The 21,671-nt window shown below is 30.2% G+C and overlaps 1 protein-coding gene across 6 annotated transcripts in view; it reads left to right on the top strand.

Moving 5' to 3' along the window:
• LOC143248964 (serine/threonine-protein phosphatase 2A 56 kDa regulatory subunit gamma isoform-like) overlaps positions 1–21,671 on the top strand; it is a 74,184-nt gene that overhangs the window by 24,209 nt on the left and 28,304 nt on the right. For all 6 annotated transcript variants that reach the window (XM_076498018.1, XM_076498019.1, XM_076498017.1 and 3 more), the window contains 4 exons: positions 1,923–2,033; positions 6,685–6,777; positions 17,847–17,977; positions 19,242–19,301. In XM_076498018.1, the coding sequence (XP_076354133.1) occupies positions 1,923–2,033; positions 6,685–6,777; positions 17,847–17,977; positions 19,242–19,301 (395 nt within the window). The remainder of the gene's footprint in view (positions 1–1,922; positions 2,034–6,684; positions 6,778–17,846; positions 17,978–19,241; positions 19,302–21,671) is intronic.

Genomic DNA, 21,671 nt, shown 5'->3' with positions numbered 1-21,671 from the left:
AAAGTAATAAAATCTGTATAGTAAGGTTATCTTAGTAATAGATAAAACTTGTGTTGATATATAATACAAACACAAATGCATTAATTTACATGTTGATTCACAAACACCTTTGAAGTGAAGTCTGGATAATCAGGCTTGTCTGTAAATGTTGTTCTTGTGCATCTGTCAATGTTTTCTTTTGTTATACTCTTGTAAAGGTTTTGCAGCTCATCTACCCTTGTTTTTTGTAATTTTTTTTTAAATTACACCAACAGTTACTTAGTTTTTGACTGGAGAAAATTTCTTTTGTTGTAGGCATGTTTCCACCATATGCTAAGTACAGACTGTGACAATGAAATATCTTATCTGAAGGGAATATGTACAAATTTGGGGACAAGTGGTCACTGTGTTGCCTGGGTTACTGTTTCATTAACTGATATTAAACATTGTCCATCTCCCTCGCCAGCACTAAATGTTATATGAATAATCTTTACAAGCAGTACAACAAAAATAGATATGATATCAATGAGTAACTCTTATATTTTATTGATGCAAAATCATAATATGATGGCAGAATATTTGAAAAGAGTATTTGGCTTAATTTTCATCTAAGTAACTATCTTTAGAATATGAATACCCACAAAGTAAAGGGATAACCAGTGGTCAGAAAAAAGAAAGAAAAAGAATAGTACAATAGCACAGGTATAGTTGATAAGTTAATCTTGAAGAGACAGGGGAACTGATAATATAAAAGTGAATAATAAATGAAATGAGGAATCTAGCCAAATAATAATGTCATTTTGAATCATTTTTTACATATTGAGATTTAACTATCCCTTACCCTGAAGTGTTTCTGTAAGGGTTATAACAATGAAAGAATTAGCATTTTTTTAGACCTTGCATGCCATAATGTTTAATAGCTGTTGTTTTGTAGATATTCTTTCAATGAGCAATAATAGGGATCTGTAAAATCCTTAGTTTGCACAAATATTATGTAAATGGTTATGAGCTTTTAAGTTTGTGTAAAAATTTATAAAGTCATATACAAGAAATGTTTTATAACCAAATCATTAGTTTTTTTCTGCTGTCATCAGCAAAATTAACTACTTGGTATGATGGTGAGTAATACAAAAGTTGTATTACTTTGAGGGCTGTCCTTTTAAAAGAAAGTCGTAAACATAATGGAAGTGGTTAACCTTGTAGATTTTAATTTACTTCTTTTTTATTTTTGATGTCTTAAAATTACAACTAAATTGTATGTTTATGTAAAAAATTCTGCAATGTAAAATAGAAAAAAAAATTAACCACTTGAAATGATGGTAACTACCTACAAAGGAGTTTACACTTTGCAATGTTGTTTTTTAACTTACTGCTTTGTTAGAATATTTATCTATTCTCTACATCATATTAAGTTGTTTACAACCATTATCTCATTTTCTATTGACAAAGCAATATTATGAACTATACCCACCAGGATTTGAGTTTCAGATAAATGTATTTTTTGCCACTTACATTTTATGTTTTGAATATCAAATTAGTCATGGAATGTTTTCTACTTTACTGAGCTCATTTAAAACAAATGTTTTATTTTACTTATAAAATCAATTCATTATAAATGCTGTTTTACTGAGACGTTACCTGGCCTTGTGGGTCTTGAACATAATATTTAGTAATAGAAAAATTTACTCTCTTACAAAGCCCAGAATGTTTTTAATTTGAAATCTAGTCTTGAAAAATCTAGCTGATTTACTGATCACTTACATGACCATGAATGTTTTCAGTATTAAATTCAGTTAAGGAATACTGTTTGCTGTTCAGTGAGCTATGACACCTTTAGCATTTTTGAAATATAGAAATGAATACATGTTTTAAATGAAAAATTATAAATTTTAAAGTTCACATATAGAAATACACTACAACAAATTTATTCTCTTTTTTTTCAGTTCTCTGTAAATGTGTTTAGAACTTTGCCTCCATCTTCAAATCCTAATGGTGCAGAGTTTGATCCTGAAGAAGATGAACCAACACTAGAAGCAGCATGGCCACACTTACAGGTAACTGTCAGTATACTATGTTTAAATATAATATATATGCATGCACACATATATACTGTTGAAAATAATACTCATGAAGTTGTCTGATTTTTGGTAAATTCCTGAATCAGCTTGTGAAACATTGTGAGAAGGTGATGGAAGTTACTTATTACTTCCTTAAATCTGATCATGTAATAATGAAATTGAACAAAAAAAAACGCAGAATTTTCATATGTTTGAGAGTTGATTGCAAGATTTATATTGTGACATGGGGTATGCTGCTAGCTCTTCTGGTCTCACTGCTTGTAATATGAGCAAATTTCATGTTATTTTTCTTTTCTATTTCATGTCCCTGTGGAAACAGCTTTCTTGACTAAGACTGCAACTGCCCCTATTTTGTATACTTAATGCTGTTTTATATTGTAGAACAATGTGTTAGAACTGACCACAAATTAGTTTTCCACATTTTTTGAAGCTTTGAGACCAAATTTGGTGCAGGTTAGTTCCCCATTTGTTTGCATTGTGAAGTTATAGAAAACCAACTTTTCTGTGGATCACAGTGCTGAAAATTACCAAAATTAGAGAGAAATACACAGCAAACAAAAACAGTCAGAAATTTTGATAGTGCAAAAAATTAGTTTTAACATGTTAATGTGTATACCTCAGTCTTGCAATGCATTCTAGCATTTAGACTCTGTGACCTTGGAATTTGTTTTCTTGAATACCCATGAACTCAGTAAAGTTGTTAAACTTAACACCTTTACTACAGACATCTTTTCTGTGCATTCCAAGAGGTTTTAGTGAATTATCTTTAGAATTTAAATAAAATACTTTCTTATGGTTTATGAATAAATTTGGCATAGAAATATAACAAATAACCCAAATTTTAGTAAAATATAATATTTAAGTTCTTAATTTTATAAGAAAATATTTTAAGTTCTTAAATACTTCTATGATAATACATTTTTCCTCCAGGCTCAACCCTTTTCTAATTTATTTGCAATTCCTCAAAAACATACATCACTCATTATAATATTGTTATTGCTCAGGCAAAGCATAATTTTTATAACTTTCAGTGTTATTTAGTTGCTTAATAAAATAGAAAATCACTGTTATTGTCATGTCCACCTGTTACATCCTCCTTTTCAGAAATTATTAATAGTTATCTTTATCAGTTATGTTTAACCAATAGAAAGGCATGTTTTTATCTATCAGATGGCATGGTGTATTACATTGTTTTCTGTACAGGGAATTATCCATTTTGCTTCCAGATTAAACTTTATTCCCATGGGAAACACATCAAGCATAGCTGAATTTTTAATGGCTTTTGTATTGTAGTTAGAAAGCCAGCAAAACTGATGGTCATGAGACATTATAAACTTTTTCATGTTATTATTCTGTGCTCTTTGGTACATTAATTAAATACAAAATTTAGTATTTTTTTTAAAGTAGTGTTAAGTGTCAGTAAAAAAGAAGACCCAGGTAATTACTTTATTTCTTGTTTTTCACATGTATTCTTTATTTATTATTGTAAAAGTAACTGAAATGTAAAAATTAAAAACCTTTTTTGGTTAAATTAGGTAAAATAAATAAAAATAATAGATACAAGTCTGTGCTTTATGTAATTTGAGAGGGTAATGTGAACTACACATTTGACAAGTGATTTAAAACTTTGGTGTTGAAAGTATTATACATGGTTCAGAAGACAATAAAACAACTTAAATATAAATGTTTGCTGTTATGTGTTTAAAGGTATTTAGAGGAAACAAGTGTACTTTCATGTTACCATTTGATATTCTGGAATGGAAAAGAGCAATTTAGAATTTAAGTTCAGTTTTTATTTTTGATGGTTACAAAGTCAGTCAAATTGACCATCCTCATAGATTCTTTTTTTGAAGTTATGATGTCAGTCAAACTGACCAACTTTGTGTATAGAAAATAACAGGTCAAATATAAAGTTTTTCTGAAAAGAAGTTTGAAATTTATGTAGGAGATTTTAGAGATTACGTAAATGAAAGTTAAAAAGAAAATAATCTTTAGCTTAACATGAGAATCATTTTGCAATCAGAGCAGTCAACAGTTTGATTCCACATATTCATGAATAAATATTTAGTGGAAATAAATCATTAAAACTTCTGATTTATTGTCTGCAAAGGACTATTAATGATTACTAAAAGCTTGTGAAATTTTATGAAGATACACAAAACATATTAGAAGGCATAATACGGGAACTATAAAGGTTAATTTGGGGTCATGAACTTTGCTGATTCCACCAAGCCTTTAATGAGATAGTTAAAGTAACTTTGGGAGGTGTTGAAATTTGGCAGGCTTTTTATTATTATTTTTATGAAGTTATCTGGTTTGAGTAAAAATGCTTGTTGACTTCCAAACAGTTTGATAGCCAGAATCTCTTGTCTGAAGAAAAATCATTTATATTGTCTTTTATGTTCAGAAACTCTTGTGGCAGCACTTCTTCCTGTTTTACCTACATATCTTTCATCTCATGATTGGTATGGTACAGTATAAACATCTTGTATTTTTATTTTAAGATCTATTTGAAATCAAGTTATTTTTAACCCTACTGGCCAGAAAATGGCCCAATGGAGAGGCATGTATACCTCAAAGTCTGGTTTCTGGCCTGATCATCTACCAGTATTACTCTGCAGGTTGGCTAAACAGCCAGTGATAAATTATTGCTTACTTGGAACATACTTCTGAGTCTTCTGGATTTCTCATTCTAAAAATAAACTGACTTTTAGTTGTTGCATTTGCAGCATGAAAATGAAAATAATTCACTGGATATTTTAGCATTTGTTTTGATAGCATTGTCATGCTGAAATTTAAAATTCTATCTAAACAATCGAGTGAAACAGAAAGAAAAGGTAAAAAACCAGACAATAATGATGTGAAATTGTGAAAGAGAAATTTACAGATGTACAGGGTAGGGAATTGTTGGAGGATGACCTGGAAGACTTTCTATATAGTGACTTTTCTGGTGAAAGCCTATAATACCTGTGTGGCTGGCACCAATAAGAATGACCACATAATGCAGCTGCAAAGATTCAGGTACCATTACAAGAGGCCAAGACGACTTATGGTGAAATTCTTTGTCTGGTATGCCTTCAATGCTTATGCCATACAAAACTGCTACAAACCACACAAGGAAACTGGAAAGCATGTTCCATATGTTTGTTAATAAACTGTCATGAATTAGTGGGGAGACAATGTTTGTCACTTTGTCACTTCAGAAGTCTAGCTCACGTAATACATGACTGCTGAATGATCCAAATGTCTCAGTACACCTACCTGAGGAACCACAAACAACAGATGTATTGTCTGCATGGAGAAATACAAGCAGGCAAAGGAATCCAAAAGCCGAGGACAAGGACCCATCAAAACATACTAAAACAGTTTACTGGTGTAAATCGTGAGGTGTTCTTGTGCATTGCATCTGGCAGTGAGAACTGCATTGAGGCTTGTCATTCCAAAGTTTAATTTTCCCAATAAATCACTGAACTATAACATCAATGACATGCTATGACAAACATTAAGAATAAGTTAATTCATTGTTTTGTAGAATGGTTTTTCCAGAATTGTTGAAAATTCTTGGAGAGCCCATTGTTCAAAGACTTAAGGGTATTCTTATATTTGTATGCAATTCTGAAGTTATTTTTCCTTAATATTTTCTTTAGGGGCTCTGTGTTAGTGTTGCAGCTAATATAAAGCATTTTCATATCATTGGTTGGTCTTTCTCTGTTTTAATGGAAAGATGTTTTTCTTGTTCTAAGATAGCAAGTGTAATGAAACATTGATAGTGAAGTTCTTTGAAATTCTAGAAATATTTTTAATTTTATGTTGAAGTGTTACATATTCTATAGACTCTTAAGAAAAAAGTGAAGGAATGATTGATGTTTCTGGAAATATTTTAATTGTATGTTGAAGTGTTACATATTTTATAGAGAAGATAACTTAGAGTTGATTGGCTTACAGTATAAAGAGAAGATGCATTTTAAGTTTTCTATAGTTTTTCAAAATTTCTTAGAAAGGAAGTTTGTCATCTTTCTCTCAATCAGCTTTAAACTTGATAGTGGTATGAAGGTAATTGTTGTTGGAAACGTTTTCAAAATCCCTTCCTTGAAAATGTTGCACAGTATTGTAGAAAGTAGTTCTCCTGTGGTGATACCATATTTTTGTGTAAAATAGTAAGTACTGACCAATACAGGTAAAATTAGTGTTGGTTGTGTGTACAATTGATTTAACACATGATGTAGTGAGACCATTTTATTTTATGATACTGTTTATTAGATTTTAATACTGATTGTAACGAATTTTATAGTCAAGTTATTGTTTCACTATATTAAATTAATAATTGTGATGTTAGTAAAGCCTCTACTCTGAAGAATATAAAGTGGTATGCACTGATATATAAACATACTGTTATGCTTATATCAATAAGTAATGGGAAATATGAACACTTTTGAGCTATTCTTAACACTTAGTTGAATATTATGAAGTTTCAATGGTTAATAGAAATGATTTTTACATTTAGAGGTGTTATTAGTTAAATATATTTATAGTTTGTGTTTGATGATTGTTCAGACTTATTGTGATGATTTTTTTACAATAAAAATTGCATAATTTTCATTACTTATTGGGTATTTTTCTTTGATAGCTTGTCTATGAATTCTTTTTGAGGTTTTTGGAATCTCCAGACTTTCAACCAAACATTGCAAAACGGTATATAGACCAGAACTTTGTTTTACAGGTAATGTGTAACATTTGCTCATTTTACTCTATGAGGTAAAAAAAATGTAGTTATTTTTTAATAACTAAAAAGTTTTAAATTTACATTTTTCAGTAATTTGATGGTGTATATTACTATGATAAGAAATGGTTCATCTGATGAAATTAATGTTTGAAAAAAAAACATTTTATAAAAAATGAACTTTCATAATAATTTAGAATTTTTGTGAAAATGTGACTACGTTACAGATTTACAATTGTTGCAGGAAGTTGATTGTATTAGGCAGAGCCTGGTGGTCAGGGTTCTCAACTTGGAGGTTGTGAATATGAATTCCATTAACAAATATTTTTGTCTTTAGCCATGGGGACATTATAATGTGATGGTTAATCCTACTTTTAGTTTGGTAAAAGAGTAGCCCAAAAGTTGACATTGAATGGTGTTGACTAGCTGCTTTCCCTTGAGTGTGTCACTACTAAATTAGGGATGAATAGCATAGATAGCCCTCAATTTAGCTTCTTGTGAAACTCAAAAACAAAATAAATATTATGCAAATTTACAGTTGTTGCAGGAAGCTATTGGACAGATTTACAACTGTTACAGGAAGCTGACTATTAGATTTACAGTTGTTGCAGGAATCTGACTATATTACACAGATTTACAGCTATTGTGTAAAGGTGACTATATTAGATTTATAATGGGGTAAGTTTAGAACTATTTTATTAGATGGCTTTGACACAGAAGTGGGTTATTCTAAGCCATATACTGCTACAATGAGAATATTAAAATCAGCTTCATTGAGCTTTACAATAATAAAATGCCAAAATATGGGAAGTATACACTATCTCAACCATTTCAGCATGGGCTCAGTTCCTGTGATTGACCTCAACCATTTTGCGAGTGCTATAGTTTTCATGCAATTACTTTTAAATTAGTAAGTGTGTGTTCGTGAAATTTGAGAGATTATCAGTAAACATTACAAGGCTTTCATATACAAAATATCAAGTTTTTTTTTTTTAGTTTTAAGATATGTTAAGTAGTGTTTTTCTCCTGCCTTTTGTATTTTAACATATTGACAATCCAATATGCAAAGTATTTTCATTTTAAGATTAAAAATACTTTTATGCATCAAAACATTTTAAATTTCACCTGTGAATTCCTTATAATGTCCAAATGGTTTTATCAAACAGTTCTTAAGAAAAACTTTAATCTTATTTTCACTAACACTTCTGTATGGGTTCAGTTGATTTGACTGATCTCATAACCACCATATAAAATTAGGAAATATAAATTTTGTTCCAGAATGACCACAGATTATAAAACAAAAACAAATGTTTTGTCTAAATAGTTTAAATCCCAAAACATACATATATACTGAATTATTATTTTTGTTACATTGACCTTTCATTTGTGTTTGCCTAAAAGTATAGATGTTACAATGATGCAATGCATGTATGGTATCATATTCAGTATTATAAAACTGACCTTTAGCTTTTACAAAGCTACCTGTCTTATCTGTGTTTTAGCGTACTAGTATTTGTTAAAATAGTCACAGTTCAGTTATTATAAATTGTATATGTATATAGATCATTACTATTTTAACTATTTACAAACAAGTTCTTAAACTTAATTTTTATTAAAACATTGAACAGTAAATAAAGCAAACAATTATCTCTTCTTCTTACAATCTTTGCACTCAGTTGCTGCTTGTTTTAGCTTGTTAAGCCTTAAGAACTTTCTTGTAGAAGACGTGAAACTAAATATATTTTTTTAGGTTTTACACGTACATATGAAAAACCAAAAAATCATGATGTATTTCATCGGTACCATAAAATTCCATAATAATTTATCAGGTTTAACAACTAAACTGCATTTGTATCTGAAGAAATATTTCAAACTCTCTAAAGACTCAACTTTCCAACTCGAAGATTTGTTTTGAAAGAAAGAAAGGACACCATTATATTTAAAAATGACTGAGAAAATTACTTAGGGGACATTCTGAGCTTCTGTTTAGTTATTCAAAGATCGTATTATGTGTGTGTGTGTGTCTATGTATATATAATTAAATGCATGTAAGGGACCTTTTCCAAAAATGGAAAGAGGTGAGTGGGGACACTGTATGTAATTCATGAAATATGGTGAAAGCTCAGCAAATAGAAAAACGTTTTTGCTATATATTCTAGCTTGTAAGTTTTTAATTTGACATCGCAAACATCGTTGAACCAGTGATGCATTTAACATACCACGTGACATACAATTGATGTTTAGATGTTTGTTTAATATGTACTTTTAAATTACAAAATTAAATAATATATAATAAGAAAGTTTATGACATACAGTTTGATACCAAACGTAATGAGATAAATTCATGAAATAGTAGTTCAATAAAATGTCTAATGCAAGCCAACAAATACAATGACGTGGCCTCTGACCCATGAACCATAACTGTAGAGTTAACTAATAGAAGTAAAGAAACAAGGAACAGAAATGTAAGCAAAAAAAACTACTGGTAAATTAATAGGATTGATTTTGATTCTTATTTGAAAGCAAGACAGTTTGTGAAAGGTCAGGAAGCTTTGGCATTGGGAACTGTATGATAATGTATTAAGTAATCACATTAATATTTAATTTCCAAAGGATCATGCAATCTCTCAACTTTGGCAAGAGACCAGGTCTTACACATTGACTACTGCTAACTTTATTGAAATAATGAAGTCATTCTCATGCAAAAATATTAAGATCTTCAGCTTTGCATCATTATTGAATGTATGAAAGTGTCTATAGAAAAATGTGAAAAATTCACTGTAGTAAAAATTAATGGGCAATTTTTATTTGTACAGTGTAACTTAATTTACTTACCATGCCTGATCAAATCATCAACAATGTTGGAAGTAAAATGTCCATACAGTGTGAAAAATGAAAATATCACACCATCTTTTATAACATGCATTAAATGAGATCATAAGATTATGTGGAAGCTGTGTCAGAATCATCACCAATATTTCCAAGATGAAAGTTAACTTTTGCATTCCAAAAGAACATGTAGTTTTGTTGTACAAACATGATGAGATTTAAAAATATGTACTGGAAGAAATAATGAATTATTAATCCAATGCTAAAAACAAACTAGAAACACTTTCATAACTATTTCAGCTCTGCTGTTTTAGATGAGCACAAGATGTGAGTGTATTTTTGATTAAGTGTACTTAAGAAAGACGTATACAGTACCATTATACGGTTCAAAAGGCATTTAAAAATTACAGTTTGTGAATGAAATGTTTTTTATACACATTTTGGCACAATATACTGACATTACACATTATTGAGCATACTGCTACTATTTCAGTGACTTGTCCAGTTTCACAGTTTTTTGCTGGTACAGTTTGCTTCCTCTCATTGTCCTGCTTGAAAGTTTAATCCAAAATTAAATTATTTTTTTTTAATCTTGAAAAAACAAGCATACTTTGTAAATGACATGTAGACATATATTTTAGCACTTTCAATTGACATTTCACTCTATAGTACAGCTACTAGTACTAAAATGGTAAACACATTCATGAAGGATATAACTTGATTGATTGCTAGCACCCCCCTTCCCCCATCAGATAACCGCATTAAGCTTGAACACACACATGCGCACACACCATTGTTGCTGGAAGCTGAGTGATTTACAGTTTTTACTGTAAGGTGACTACATATAGCAATTTAGAATTCCCTTAAATGTATGTTAACAGCATTGGAGTGTTATACCAACCACCATTTCAATGGAGCTGTATGTAGCAGTGTTTATTATAATTCCATATTTACCAAATGTATTTTCATAAAATTTGACAAGCTTTCAGTAAAATTATACGTTTCTTTTCTACAAAATTTATTTTTTAAACAAGATATTCATAATAAAGACTTGTATGAATTTACAGAGTCAGTCTGAGTGCAAGATGAATTTTCATGTTAAGAATATAAAATGCTGTTTTCATATTTCATTTGCATGACCTTGAGGACTTCATAAATTAATGTCAAGAGTTTTTTGAAATACAAGTTTATATCAGTTGTGTTCACTACTCTAACTGCAGCTTAGTCATCAAAGTACAGTGATATGAAATTTTGGAAATTGAAATAAAATGAACAATAACTTTTTTTTAAGGAATTATTTGTCACCATATTTTCAGTTTCATTATCTTCAAAATTTCAACTTTTACATTTTCATATATATTTAAATCCTATAACGTGAGTGCTTGATTTGTACAATGTTTGATTTTGTTTTTGGCCTCTTGCTCTTGTAGTACCTAAACTTTTTTTTCCTTTATTTGTTGATGGAAAAATAAATTTGCCTTTAGAATATGCATTTCAAAACATAAATCACTAAAGTATAAGGTCCAAAAACATTTATAGTTTAGCTGGATTCCTAAATAAACTACTTAGGTTATGAAAAATTGTTAAAATCTGTGGCATCAACTTGCATTCCAGTATGTACCTTGAAATTGTCTACTATTCTAACATCTGTTGTTACCAATTTCAGAATAACAATTGAAGGCTAAAAGTTTAAAGTCAGTTTCTATTGATTATAAACATGCATCAAGAGAGTGTGGTTTCGAAGGTTGAGTGTGGGTTTTGTCATGGATTGAGAACATGTATTTATCACTCCATGCAGAAATTAGTACATTGAACCATTACAACAGTAAGTACCTTGGTTATCTGCGTTATTCAGGGAAAGAAAAAAATTGTGTGTAACAGGAACAGCAGATAGTGAAGATGTTAGTGCATCTCACTGGTTGGGCCTACCTTTTTAGTATAAGTAAAAATGTTCAATATATTTAGGTTTCTTGTTTTAATTTATAATAGTTTTAGTGTTGTTTTACCCTTAAACAGGAAGGGAAGGGATAAAATTGGAGCTTAACTTTGAACAACAGTCTCACCAGGTCATTGTGATACACTTCTGGATTGGACAGTATGTTTAATACTGTGAAACACAAGCTGTTTTATAAATGGAAGTAGTCCCATAATGTTAAACTTTGAAGGAAATAAAAATTTGACGTGTTCTGTAATGTTAATGATTTGTCACCATTATCTATTTCAATGTTTAAAAATAAAAGTGATCTTATTGTAATAATTGTTTTATAAGGGAAAACATCCAGATATTTTTTTTTGCACATCAAGATGAGTCTACACAGACTCATGTTCTGCAAATGTTGTTCATGCTGGTAGTTGGACTGAATTGTGTTACATACAGCATGCTTCAGTACAGACAGTTGCATATATCCATAGAACAATGGAATAAACTCCAATAAGAAATCATAGATCAACATAAAAATATCATTTGGTGACAGGAGAGACACCACAGACTTGAATCATCCAATTTTGGCTCCATAAGCACAAGAGCGACAGGATATTGTGAGAAAAAAAAAAAGTGAAGTCTTTTTTACAGTAGTATACATCAGCTGTGAAATATGGAAAAGTCTGCAAACGTCTAGCTAACACAAACTATGAAAAATGTAGATTTTTTTGGAGCTAATCCTGACAGACTTGGTAGGCAAGACAGGATTTTAGCATCAAACTTCCCAAAATTGCAGAACATGTGACACCTGAGAAAGCATCTGTATTGGTCAAAGGTTTCTTCACTCTAGTGAATGGCTTTCTTTTGCTGAAGACTAACTGTTACTTCTACTACACATTACTGGAAATATTGAGTACTGCATGCACATCATCAGGGATCAACATTCAACTATAGTAAAAAAGAAACTGAATTTTGGGGGGAAATGAGCTTAAACTGAAAACATTCTACATGGAATTCTCAAAAAGAAAGGAATGTGCCAATTAAAGAAAAATACAAAATAATATAAATACACTGAAATAAACATCCTTAGATAAAATATTATTGAAAATAGACCTCATCACAGGAAAAACAAAGCTGTACTTTGAGTACATTAATGTTTATTTGATTATAAACATACTATATTATGTTGGCTTTAAATCTAATATTTGTTCAAATATTTCTAGTATACTTTTTGTTCAGTATTCTGAGTGTACTTTCAACAGATGATTGAAATCAAGGCAGCCAACTCCAGTGTAAATGTTTTATCAAGATGTTCTCATTTCTCTACACAGCAGCACTACCATACTCATCTTAGTGTTTCTCATACATAAAGAACTTATTGCAAATGTGTAAAATATAAACAAGTGTTTTACTTTATATGCAAAAACGAGCCGTTTTTGCATATAAATTTCTCAACAAGTGGGTTTCTCGTCATCACTGAAGTGTTTTACTTACTGTGAACAAGTACATAGCTATTTATGTGGACATTTGGTGTTTCATCTACTCAACTAGGTATTGTATGTTGAGATACATTCACATTTAACTTCTAAGTCTGACACATTTTGAAGTGTTATAGATAATGTACTGTGTCAGAAATCTGTCTGCATACACAAGATTTGACTTTTCATTTTTGCATAGTTAGTATTCATGTTTAAATAAATCAAAACGAATCGTGATAGTCTGCCACTGAAAAATAAGCTGGTATATTGTCTGGAGGTCCTTATGTATATAATTATATGCACACACTCACAAAATATTTTAATATGTGAAATGGTTGAAACAAATGTGTTTATAATCAGTGATGTCAAGAAAACTCACTTGTAGAGAAAAAAATATGTGTAAAAACAGTTCGTTTGGGTTGAGAAAATTTTTTACATAGAGGAGTGAACAACGTTTCAACCTTCTTCAGTCATTGTCAATCAATGATAGCTTTTATTTATTTATTGCAGAAGCTTCAGGAAGTAGCAGTGTCTTTCAGCTAGTGTATATGAATCTTTACATTATAGTGATCACACTATTGCAAGGTCAGGAAACTGAATTGTTTGCTGGTTAGCAGTGAGCCTGGAGCTTAACTTTAGAGAAATTATTTTATCATGCATGTCAGTTCAAACAATCTATGAAATAGACATAATATATCTAGACTCCTATTGTACATGATCTCAGAGATGCCAATCATTACGATTTTGGTGTATACATTACGACTATACGCTCATACAGATAAATATTACGACATTTTGCCACTCCCAAATTATTATATATTATATAGGCCTATACAATAAAGTGATAAATTGTTCCCCCAGGGCTTGAAAGGGGTGGAAAGAAAATTTTTAGTGAGATACAAATAAATTTTGATAATAAATAAAAAACATAGTCCAAATGGCTACTTGTGATAATCATGTTTGTACCTGAAATAATAAAAAAATATTTGTATCTTCGACGTCTACTTATAGTTTCAGTGCGGTGCTTCTCCATACTGGGTACGTGAGGAATCCATAGTTACGTCATCAGTGTTTGTCAGCCAATCAGTGCTCGCATAGTTCGGTATTTCTCGTTTTCTAAGCTGCATAGAAATGCCAGTGTGATTGTTTACAAGATGGAAAAAAAAGAGGCCTCATTCACTAGATTGTCTTGTTTCTGGCAAATCTAAAAGGACTAAAACTGTGAAAGGGCTCTGTCTACAAACATTATGCTCAGTCATTTGAAATAGTTGGCATCTCTGTGATATACAACCTCCATACAAGTATAATGATGAAGTAAACAAAAATTATATAGAGAACAATGAAATGAGAAAAGGACTGGATGAGGAAAGCTTGTGCTATTAATAACAATGACAAATAGAAGTAAGCAAGAAATTAAAATATTAAAATTATGTATATCAAATACTATTAAAATTTTGACTATGGCAGCATATTCTACTATGAAATTCTATTTTTTGGCCTGATTATTAAATGCTTTTTTATAGTGGTATCAAAAGTAATTCAGAGCAGGGTAAGATCCTTCATGGAACTGAAAATAGTTATGCAAAAGTTTTAATTAAAACAATAAAATGATTTTGTTATGGTGAACTCTTCATTTGTAGTAAATATTTAAAAGGACATGTCATTTGTGATAGATATATAATAATTTTGCTGAAAAACCTTGCATGCGATTTTCCCATTTATATGTATCCTTAATTAAAATTTAATAGTGGATCATCAGTATTATGTCCTGCAAACAGTTATTCCAATTACAACTAACCAAATAACACAGAAATGTAAAATGTATCTTTAATTGCAAATGCTTTTTGATTTTGAGACCTTCCTTATATAGGCATAGCATGGCATGGTAATTGGGGTGCTCAACTTGTAAGCTGAGGGTCATGGATTCTAATTCATGTCACCGAACATGCTTGCTCTTTAAGCTGGGGTGACATTATTATGTGATTATCAATCCCACTATCTATTGGTGGGAGGTATTGACTAGTTGCCCTCTCTGAAGTCTCGCTGTTAAATTAGGGATGGTTAGTACAGAGAGCTCTTGTCCTGTATCTTTATGTGAAATTAGAAAAATTGTATCATCTTTATGTGAAATGGAAATCTTACAGTGCCTTGCAAAAGTATTTACCCCTACAAATAATTTTGCTGAAATGCAAAATAAACAGTTTTTGTTAATGGACTTATTTTTATTCAAAGCTCTCATGATTAAACTTAACATTGCTGTGTGTGAAAGAAATTGAAAGTCAACAAAACCTGCAGAGAAAATAAATAAATTGAAATTTTCTGACTGTATATTGATTCAGGACTTCAGTAGTGCTGCAAGTCTTTTTGGATAGATTTCTATCAGCTTTGCACAAGGGGATAGTGTAATTTTTCCTGGCAAAAGTGCCCAATTCTGACAAGGTCATTGGGTTTCGTTGATGAATTGCAATCTTTAAATGCCACTGTAAGTTTGCTATTGGAATTGAATCAGCATTTTGACTTGACTACTCCAGGACATTCATTTTCTTCCTTTAAAACCACTCCAGTGTGGCTTTTGCATTGTGCATCAGGTTATTATCCTGCTTAAATGTGAATTTTGACCCAGTTTTAGATTCTTGGTTGACTCAAGCAAGTTTTCCTCTAGAATTTGCATGTACTCTGCACCGTCCATTTTCCTCTCAGCGCTAACAATCTTCCCAGTCCTTGCTGATGAGAAGCATCCTAATAATGCAATGCTGCCACCACTGTGCTTGACAGTTATGAAGAAAATGTATAAAAATTATTAATTTTAAATTTTGTTGTCAAAAGCATTCTTACTTTTCTCTTTTTAATATATATATAACTCCAAAAGGTCAATCTCTACTCTATACCTTATGTAGACAGTCTGTAAAAAGTTTCAAGGTTCAGTGTACAGTTCTATTGTCTTAAATTTTCCAAACCCATGACAGATGACTCACCCTTATGCTCTTCACTTTCAAAGCATTTTCAAAAATCATATTTTGTTTGATTTGCTTGTTTATAAACAATAGAAATAACTTATTTTGAAATTCAAGCTTGCAACAATCCTTTTGAAACTAGTGGTTGTATGCATTGATAAAATCTTTTGACTTTGTGATTTGTCCATAAGTAAAGTTGAGGCTCATAGCATTTAAAAAAATTTTATGGCCTTGTTATATTTCAGTTAGAAATATGAATTATAGTTGCATTTGAATATTCTATTTTAGTGAATTATATATGTTTTAGGATTGATATTTGGAAAGTGACATTTTCATATATGGCAAGAAATGAAAACTTTATTGAGGCTTAGCTCACTAGTCAAAGAGTGCAGAACTCGATGTGCAATGAATGTTGGTGTATGGGAAGTTAATATCTTCTATTTGTGATATAAATAAACTGTATACCTTATAGGCTAGGCAATAAGACTGTAAAAGGGAAATAGTTGGAACTTTTAATAACATGAAGATCTAATTGTGAAAACATTTATTGAAAGAAAAAAAAGTCGCCTTATTTTATAATTTTCAGAATCACAATTCAGTTTCACTGTACATTGATAATTCAGTTACAGTTAAGTAGAGAAAACAACAGATAAAATACAAAATTTTACTCTAAAAAAAGCTTTGGTTATTCATTTAGAAAATTATACAGGCTATGTAAATTAAATATGAAAACCATAACGAGGAAAGAAGTATTTTTGTATTTACCTTACACTCATGCCAATCAGAGTTTAAAGTGAAACTGAATCCATGAATGCATGGGGAAAATTATTTTTTGTCTACATCAAACTTATAATGTTTACAAAAAATTTCATTAGGATGCAACTACTAAATTCACAGTTATAATAAACATTGTTATTATAACAGAAAGAAGGATTGGCAAAAAACACCAGCACCATCTCTATAGGGTTAACCAGTGTTATCGGTTATAAGTGAGTTTTATTTTATCTTACAGTTGAAGACAAGCATAATATTTGAATGAAAGAGCAATCAAATGTTTTAAGTATTGGTGATTTATTTATTTTTATTTTTTTTAAAATATGCAACAATATTAAATTAGAGGTAAAATTTTCAAGGCATACTAATCCCTTTTGATCTTTATGCTTAGGCTTCTTAGAAGAGAAGCAAAAATATTTTCCACTTAAGAAATAGAGTAAAACTAATACAGGGGTTCTTATTATACATTGTTTGCACTTATGTTGCTGAAGTTTTGAGAAATGCAATGTAAACTTTCCCTGCATATACTTCGTTCTTAGTTTTTGACTCTGTTCAGCTTAACTCTCTTAACACAGTCTAGGTATACTTGACCAACCATGTGACTTATTTGTACCAATTTAAAGTCTTCATAGACTTAATACTTCTATCCTTCAATATGATCTGTATATCTTCACAAAATTTAGCCTTACAAGTGTTTGTTAAATATAAATGCTGTTTAAAGGTTTTTGAACTCAGAAATAGTTATAAGTATGTGTACAATGTGTTGTATAATGTAGTGCAGGTACTGTACATGTACAGTATGTATTGTGAATGCTATGTATAAAACAAAATTTTCTTACAGTCCTTATTCAATACCATATTTTATTGCTCAGCTTTGTGTCACTTAGGCAGTACTTATGTTCTTACAGTCCATGTTTCCCCATTATACATTGTCTTGTTATAAGTTTCAGCTTTCTGATCCCAAACTCTAACATATAATGTTGACCCCCTGTACCTTTCAGAGTTTAACCCTTTAGTGTCTGGACTGTTTAAACTACCAGTGAAACAATTATAAATAGCTAGAGCTTTAGATGGAGCATGTATTGAAATATGTTTATATTTTATTTACTCTAGTTGTTAGAGCTGTTTGATAGTGAAGATCCCAGGGAGAGAGATTTCTTAAAGACAACGTTACATAGGATATATGGAAAGTTTCTGGGTCTTAGAGCATATATTAGGAAGCAGATTAACAATATTTTTTATAGGTAAGTTGAGATATCTTTCATATTTCTCTTGAATAAAGATATGTAATTATATTCCATAAAATAGTAGTTTTTATTTTTGGTGAATTTGGCACTTTCTTATGACAGGCTATAGAATGTCAATTGTGTGGTTAAATTAACTCTACTGAAACAGTGAGAAAGTCACGATGAAATCAGAGCTCACACCTGTTCTGGAAAACCTAAAAGTTTATTCTTTCACTCAAATACTGGAAAGAAGTTTATGAAGTTCCTGCAGTTGTCATGAAATATTTTGATGCCATAGGAAAAAAAAAAATTTACATGAAATTTTTTTGCCAACATTCAGCTCTCTATGAATTGTGAGAATTTGTTTTTATGTTTTCAAGTTTGTTGTACTATTTTCTCTTAAACTTGGCTCACACAGTGGGTGGCTGATCAGATGTATGGTTGATCTGCATTCTTTAGGCATTATAGATTGAGTTTTTTACATTTATTGAAAAGAAGGCTCATTCACTATCTTGAAAGGCCCATTAGTACTTAGATTGAACTGAAATTAGTATGTTTTCAAAATTGGAAATTTATTATACTCAGAACATAAATTTGAAAGGCTAAATTTGTTAAACTTTTTTTTCCCTTGTGTGGCTATTTTAAGTTGACATTTCTTGTTTAATCTTATTACTTTACACTTTTATTATTAACTTTTTCAAAGTTAGCTTATGACATGCATGTGACCAGAGAATACACTTTTATGGCTGAGATCTCAGAGATGCTTAATGTTGTAAATTGACATGTTGTAAATTGTTATATTCACTTAGGAAGGTTGAAACGTTCTCTACTTATCAATAAAAGTGTTAATACCCATACCAGCCATTATGAGATATATTTTTATTTCAAGTGGGTTTCTTGTCATCAAGAAATGTCAACTTTAGTATTATTAAGCATTATTTATTACTGATGGTTCCCTCATATTACATTGTATTGTATTGATTTTTACACTCATTGTCTGTAAAAACACTACAAAGAAATTACCCAAAACTTTGGGTGAAATGACTTACTTAATAGCTAGCCTTGCAGGTTTCTTTAGGAGCTAGTTTTACAATTTTTTCTGTACTTAACCTTGCAGATTTCTTCAACAGCTAGACTTGCAGTTTTCTTCAGTAGCTAACATAACTATTTAATTTGGTAGCTAGTCAGGTAGTATACTTCAATATAAATATACATATTAAATATTTATAGTTTCCTTTTATTGCATGTACAACGTATTTATTTGATACAAATTTTTTTCTAGATTCATTTATGAAACAGAACATCACAATGGAATTGCAGAATTGTTAGAAATTTTAGGAAGGTGAGTAAAAACTGTTGTATGCAATGAGCAGCTTTCAGCTGTTTTGTTTCTCGAAGTAAAACTTTGTGTACTTGTAGAAAGATGAGTTACTACAATTATTGAATGGTATATAATATTAAGCATTTCGATCTTGGAAATGTATTTTATCTTAACAGATGTTTTGTTCACTTGTTTATAAATATGATGGTCTTGGAAGCTGATCCAAAGTTTATTTTATTCAGAAGAAAAATTGAAAGTATGCACAATAAAATAAAAAGAAATAAACAGATTGATATATTGCTGCTCTTCATTGATAAACTCAACACACATTTACTGTCATTTAGATTTTACATCCAAAATGACATCTTCAAATCTTGGTTTACGAGATGGGAAAAATTTGTAATGAAGGTGATGAATTTTATTTATAAACTATGGGCATGGAAATATTTTTTTTCTTTAACTCTCTCATGTCAGGTTTAGTTTATTTGGCCAAAATCTAGACCCAAATTTACATTTATAATTTCTATACTGTACCTTTTAACAAGTTTTCAGTAATCGTTAAGTCTTTTGTACAAAAAAAATAATTTTATTTAAAATATTTTCTATGACTATATGGAGTTAGTGTTGACTGCTCCAAATGCAAAGTGATTTGCATGTTAAGTTTAAAAAAATGCTTTTTTTCATCTGTAAAATATAAAATTTCATTTGCATAATCATTAAAATCTCAAATAAATTTTAGCAAAACTTTATATTTTTCTGTTATTTTCTATACCTTAACTCTGTACAAGGTAGGTCAATTTGACTGGCCTTGTAACTATCATGAAAAAAAATATTAAATTACTTTTTTTCTTACTAGAATGCCTTTAAATTGTCACATGGAACTACATTTCTTTATCCTAAAGAGCATTAAACTTGTAACACTATACAATTGTTTCTACTTAAATGTTAATGCTTTATTGCCCTTTGAACTGTGTCTCACTAGTATTCCTGCCACATAAGTTGTAAATGATTTAGCAAATGTGGAACTCTCAAATTCCTGTTGAGTTACGTTAATTTATGGACTACTTGTTAGTTATTTGCAAATGTACTTTGTGAAAAAATATTATTATCATAACTGTTCTTTATTTTACCTTATCTAATCTAAAAAGTTTCTAATTTTTAAGCTTTGGTTTCTTTTATTATAGTAGAGAATACACATGAAGAACCAGAAGTATATAAAACACGTTTTTTGCAGTTGGTGAAACTTAACCCTACTTTTTATTATACTGATACCAGTACAGTAAATATTTTTTTATTTTACAAACTAATACATCTAAGAACATAAAGTAATAATATTCTAAAAGCAGAAAATATCTCATAACTAGGATTTGTACTCTCATTAAAATCCTGAAAAAGTTGTGGAATTCTTGTATCACCAATAAAAGGTACCTCTTAACTAAAAGGTCTTACAATGCTAAATATCTTTATTAAATATTGCTTATGTGATGTTAGCCTTACATCTTGTAATCTGTCTATGGCACAGATATGCTTAAAATTTAGTTCACCATCTGTGATGACCTGACCTACTTATTATTTACATGTCCAATTTTGATTGCCATATTGTTTGTCATTCACATACATGCGTCATTGATGCCTAATGAACTTTCATTTCAACATGTAAAGAGTAGCATTATGGCTGAATTGTTACAAAGAAAAGATACCTGGAAAATGCTGTTTTAAAGAAAGGTTAGATGGGACAATGGTGACAATAGCAAAGTGAATTATTTGTATTGCCACTGATCATTTGACATATCTAATATGGAAGAATCAGCTGTTAAAAGTTTATGAAAGGCAATAAGCACATTAACTAGACAAAATGAAAAAAAAAGAAACATTGAAAATAACAGCTTCTGGAATCAAGTTTTATTTATCACAGCCCTGTGATGGGAGAAAATATCAGGTGTCATAATGAACTTTTTAGTCACTATGGCAACCTAATGCCTAAGGTTTGTAGAGGCCTGATGTTACACTTAAACCTTATCTAGACAGGTCTTTCTGTGGTTGAGGGTAAAAAAGGCATGTCATCATGTTTGTAGACTTGCATTCAAATTTTATTGATGCACTTTTTATGTAATTAAGTGTATTGTGTCATATAAGTTTTCATTCATGAAAAAAGTATGCATAATATATTCATTGAAATAAAACTAATGGAAATATTGCAGCTACAATTTTATATAACAAAAAATATTTCTTTTAATTCTTTACAATATTCTGTAAATTTGTTATTACAAGAATCCTACCAGGTATGTAGTTTGACACTGATGTTTTAACACATGAATCAACAAACAATATTTTATAGTTAGGAAACAGTTCATCTGGCAATCAACAGAAAGCTTACAGTTTAAATAATTG

The sequence above is a fragment of the Tachypleus tridentatus genome, chromosome 4, assembly GCF_004210375.1.
Source record: "Tachypleus tridentatus isolate NWPU-2018 chromosome 4, ASM421037v1, whole genome shotgun sequence".
NCBI lineage: Eukaryota > Metazoa > Arthropoda > Merostomata > Xiphosura > Limulidae > Tachypleus > Tachypleus tridentatus.
The sequence above is the reverse complement of the archived record's forward strand: the minus strand, read 5'-3'. Positions and strand labels throughout refer to the sequence as shown.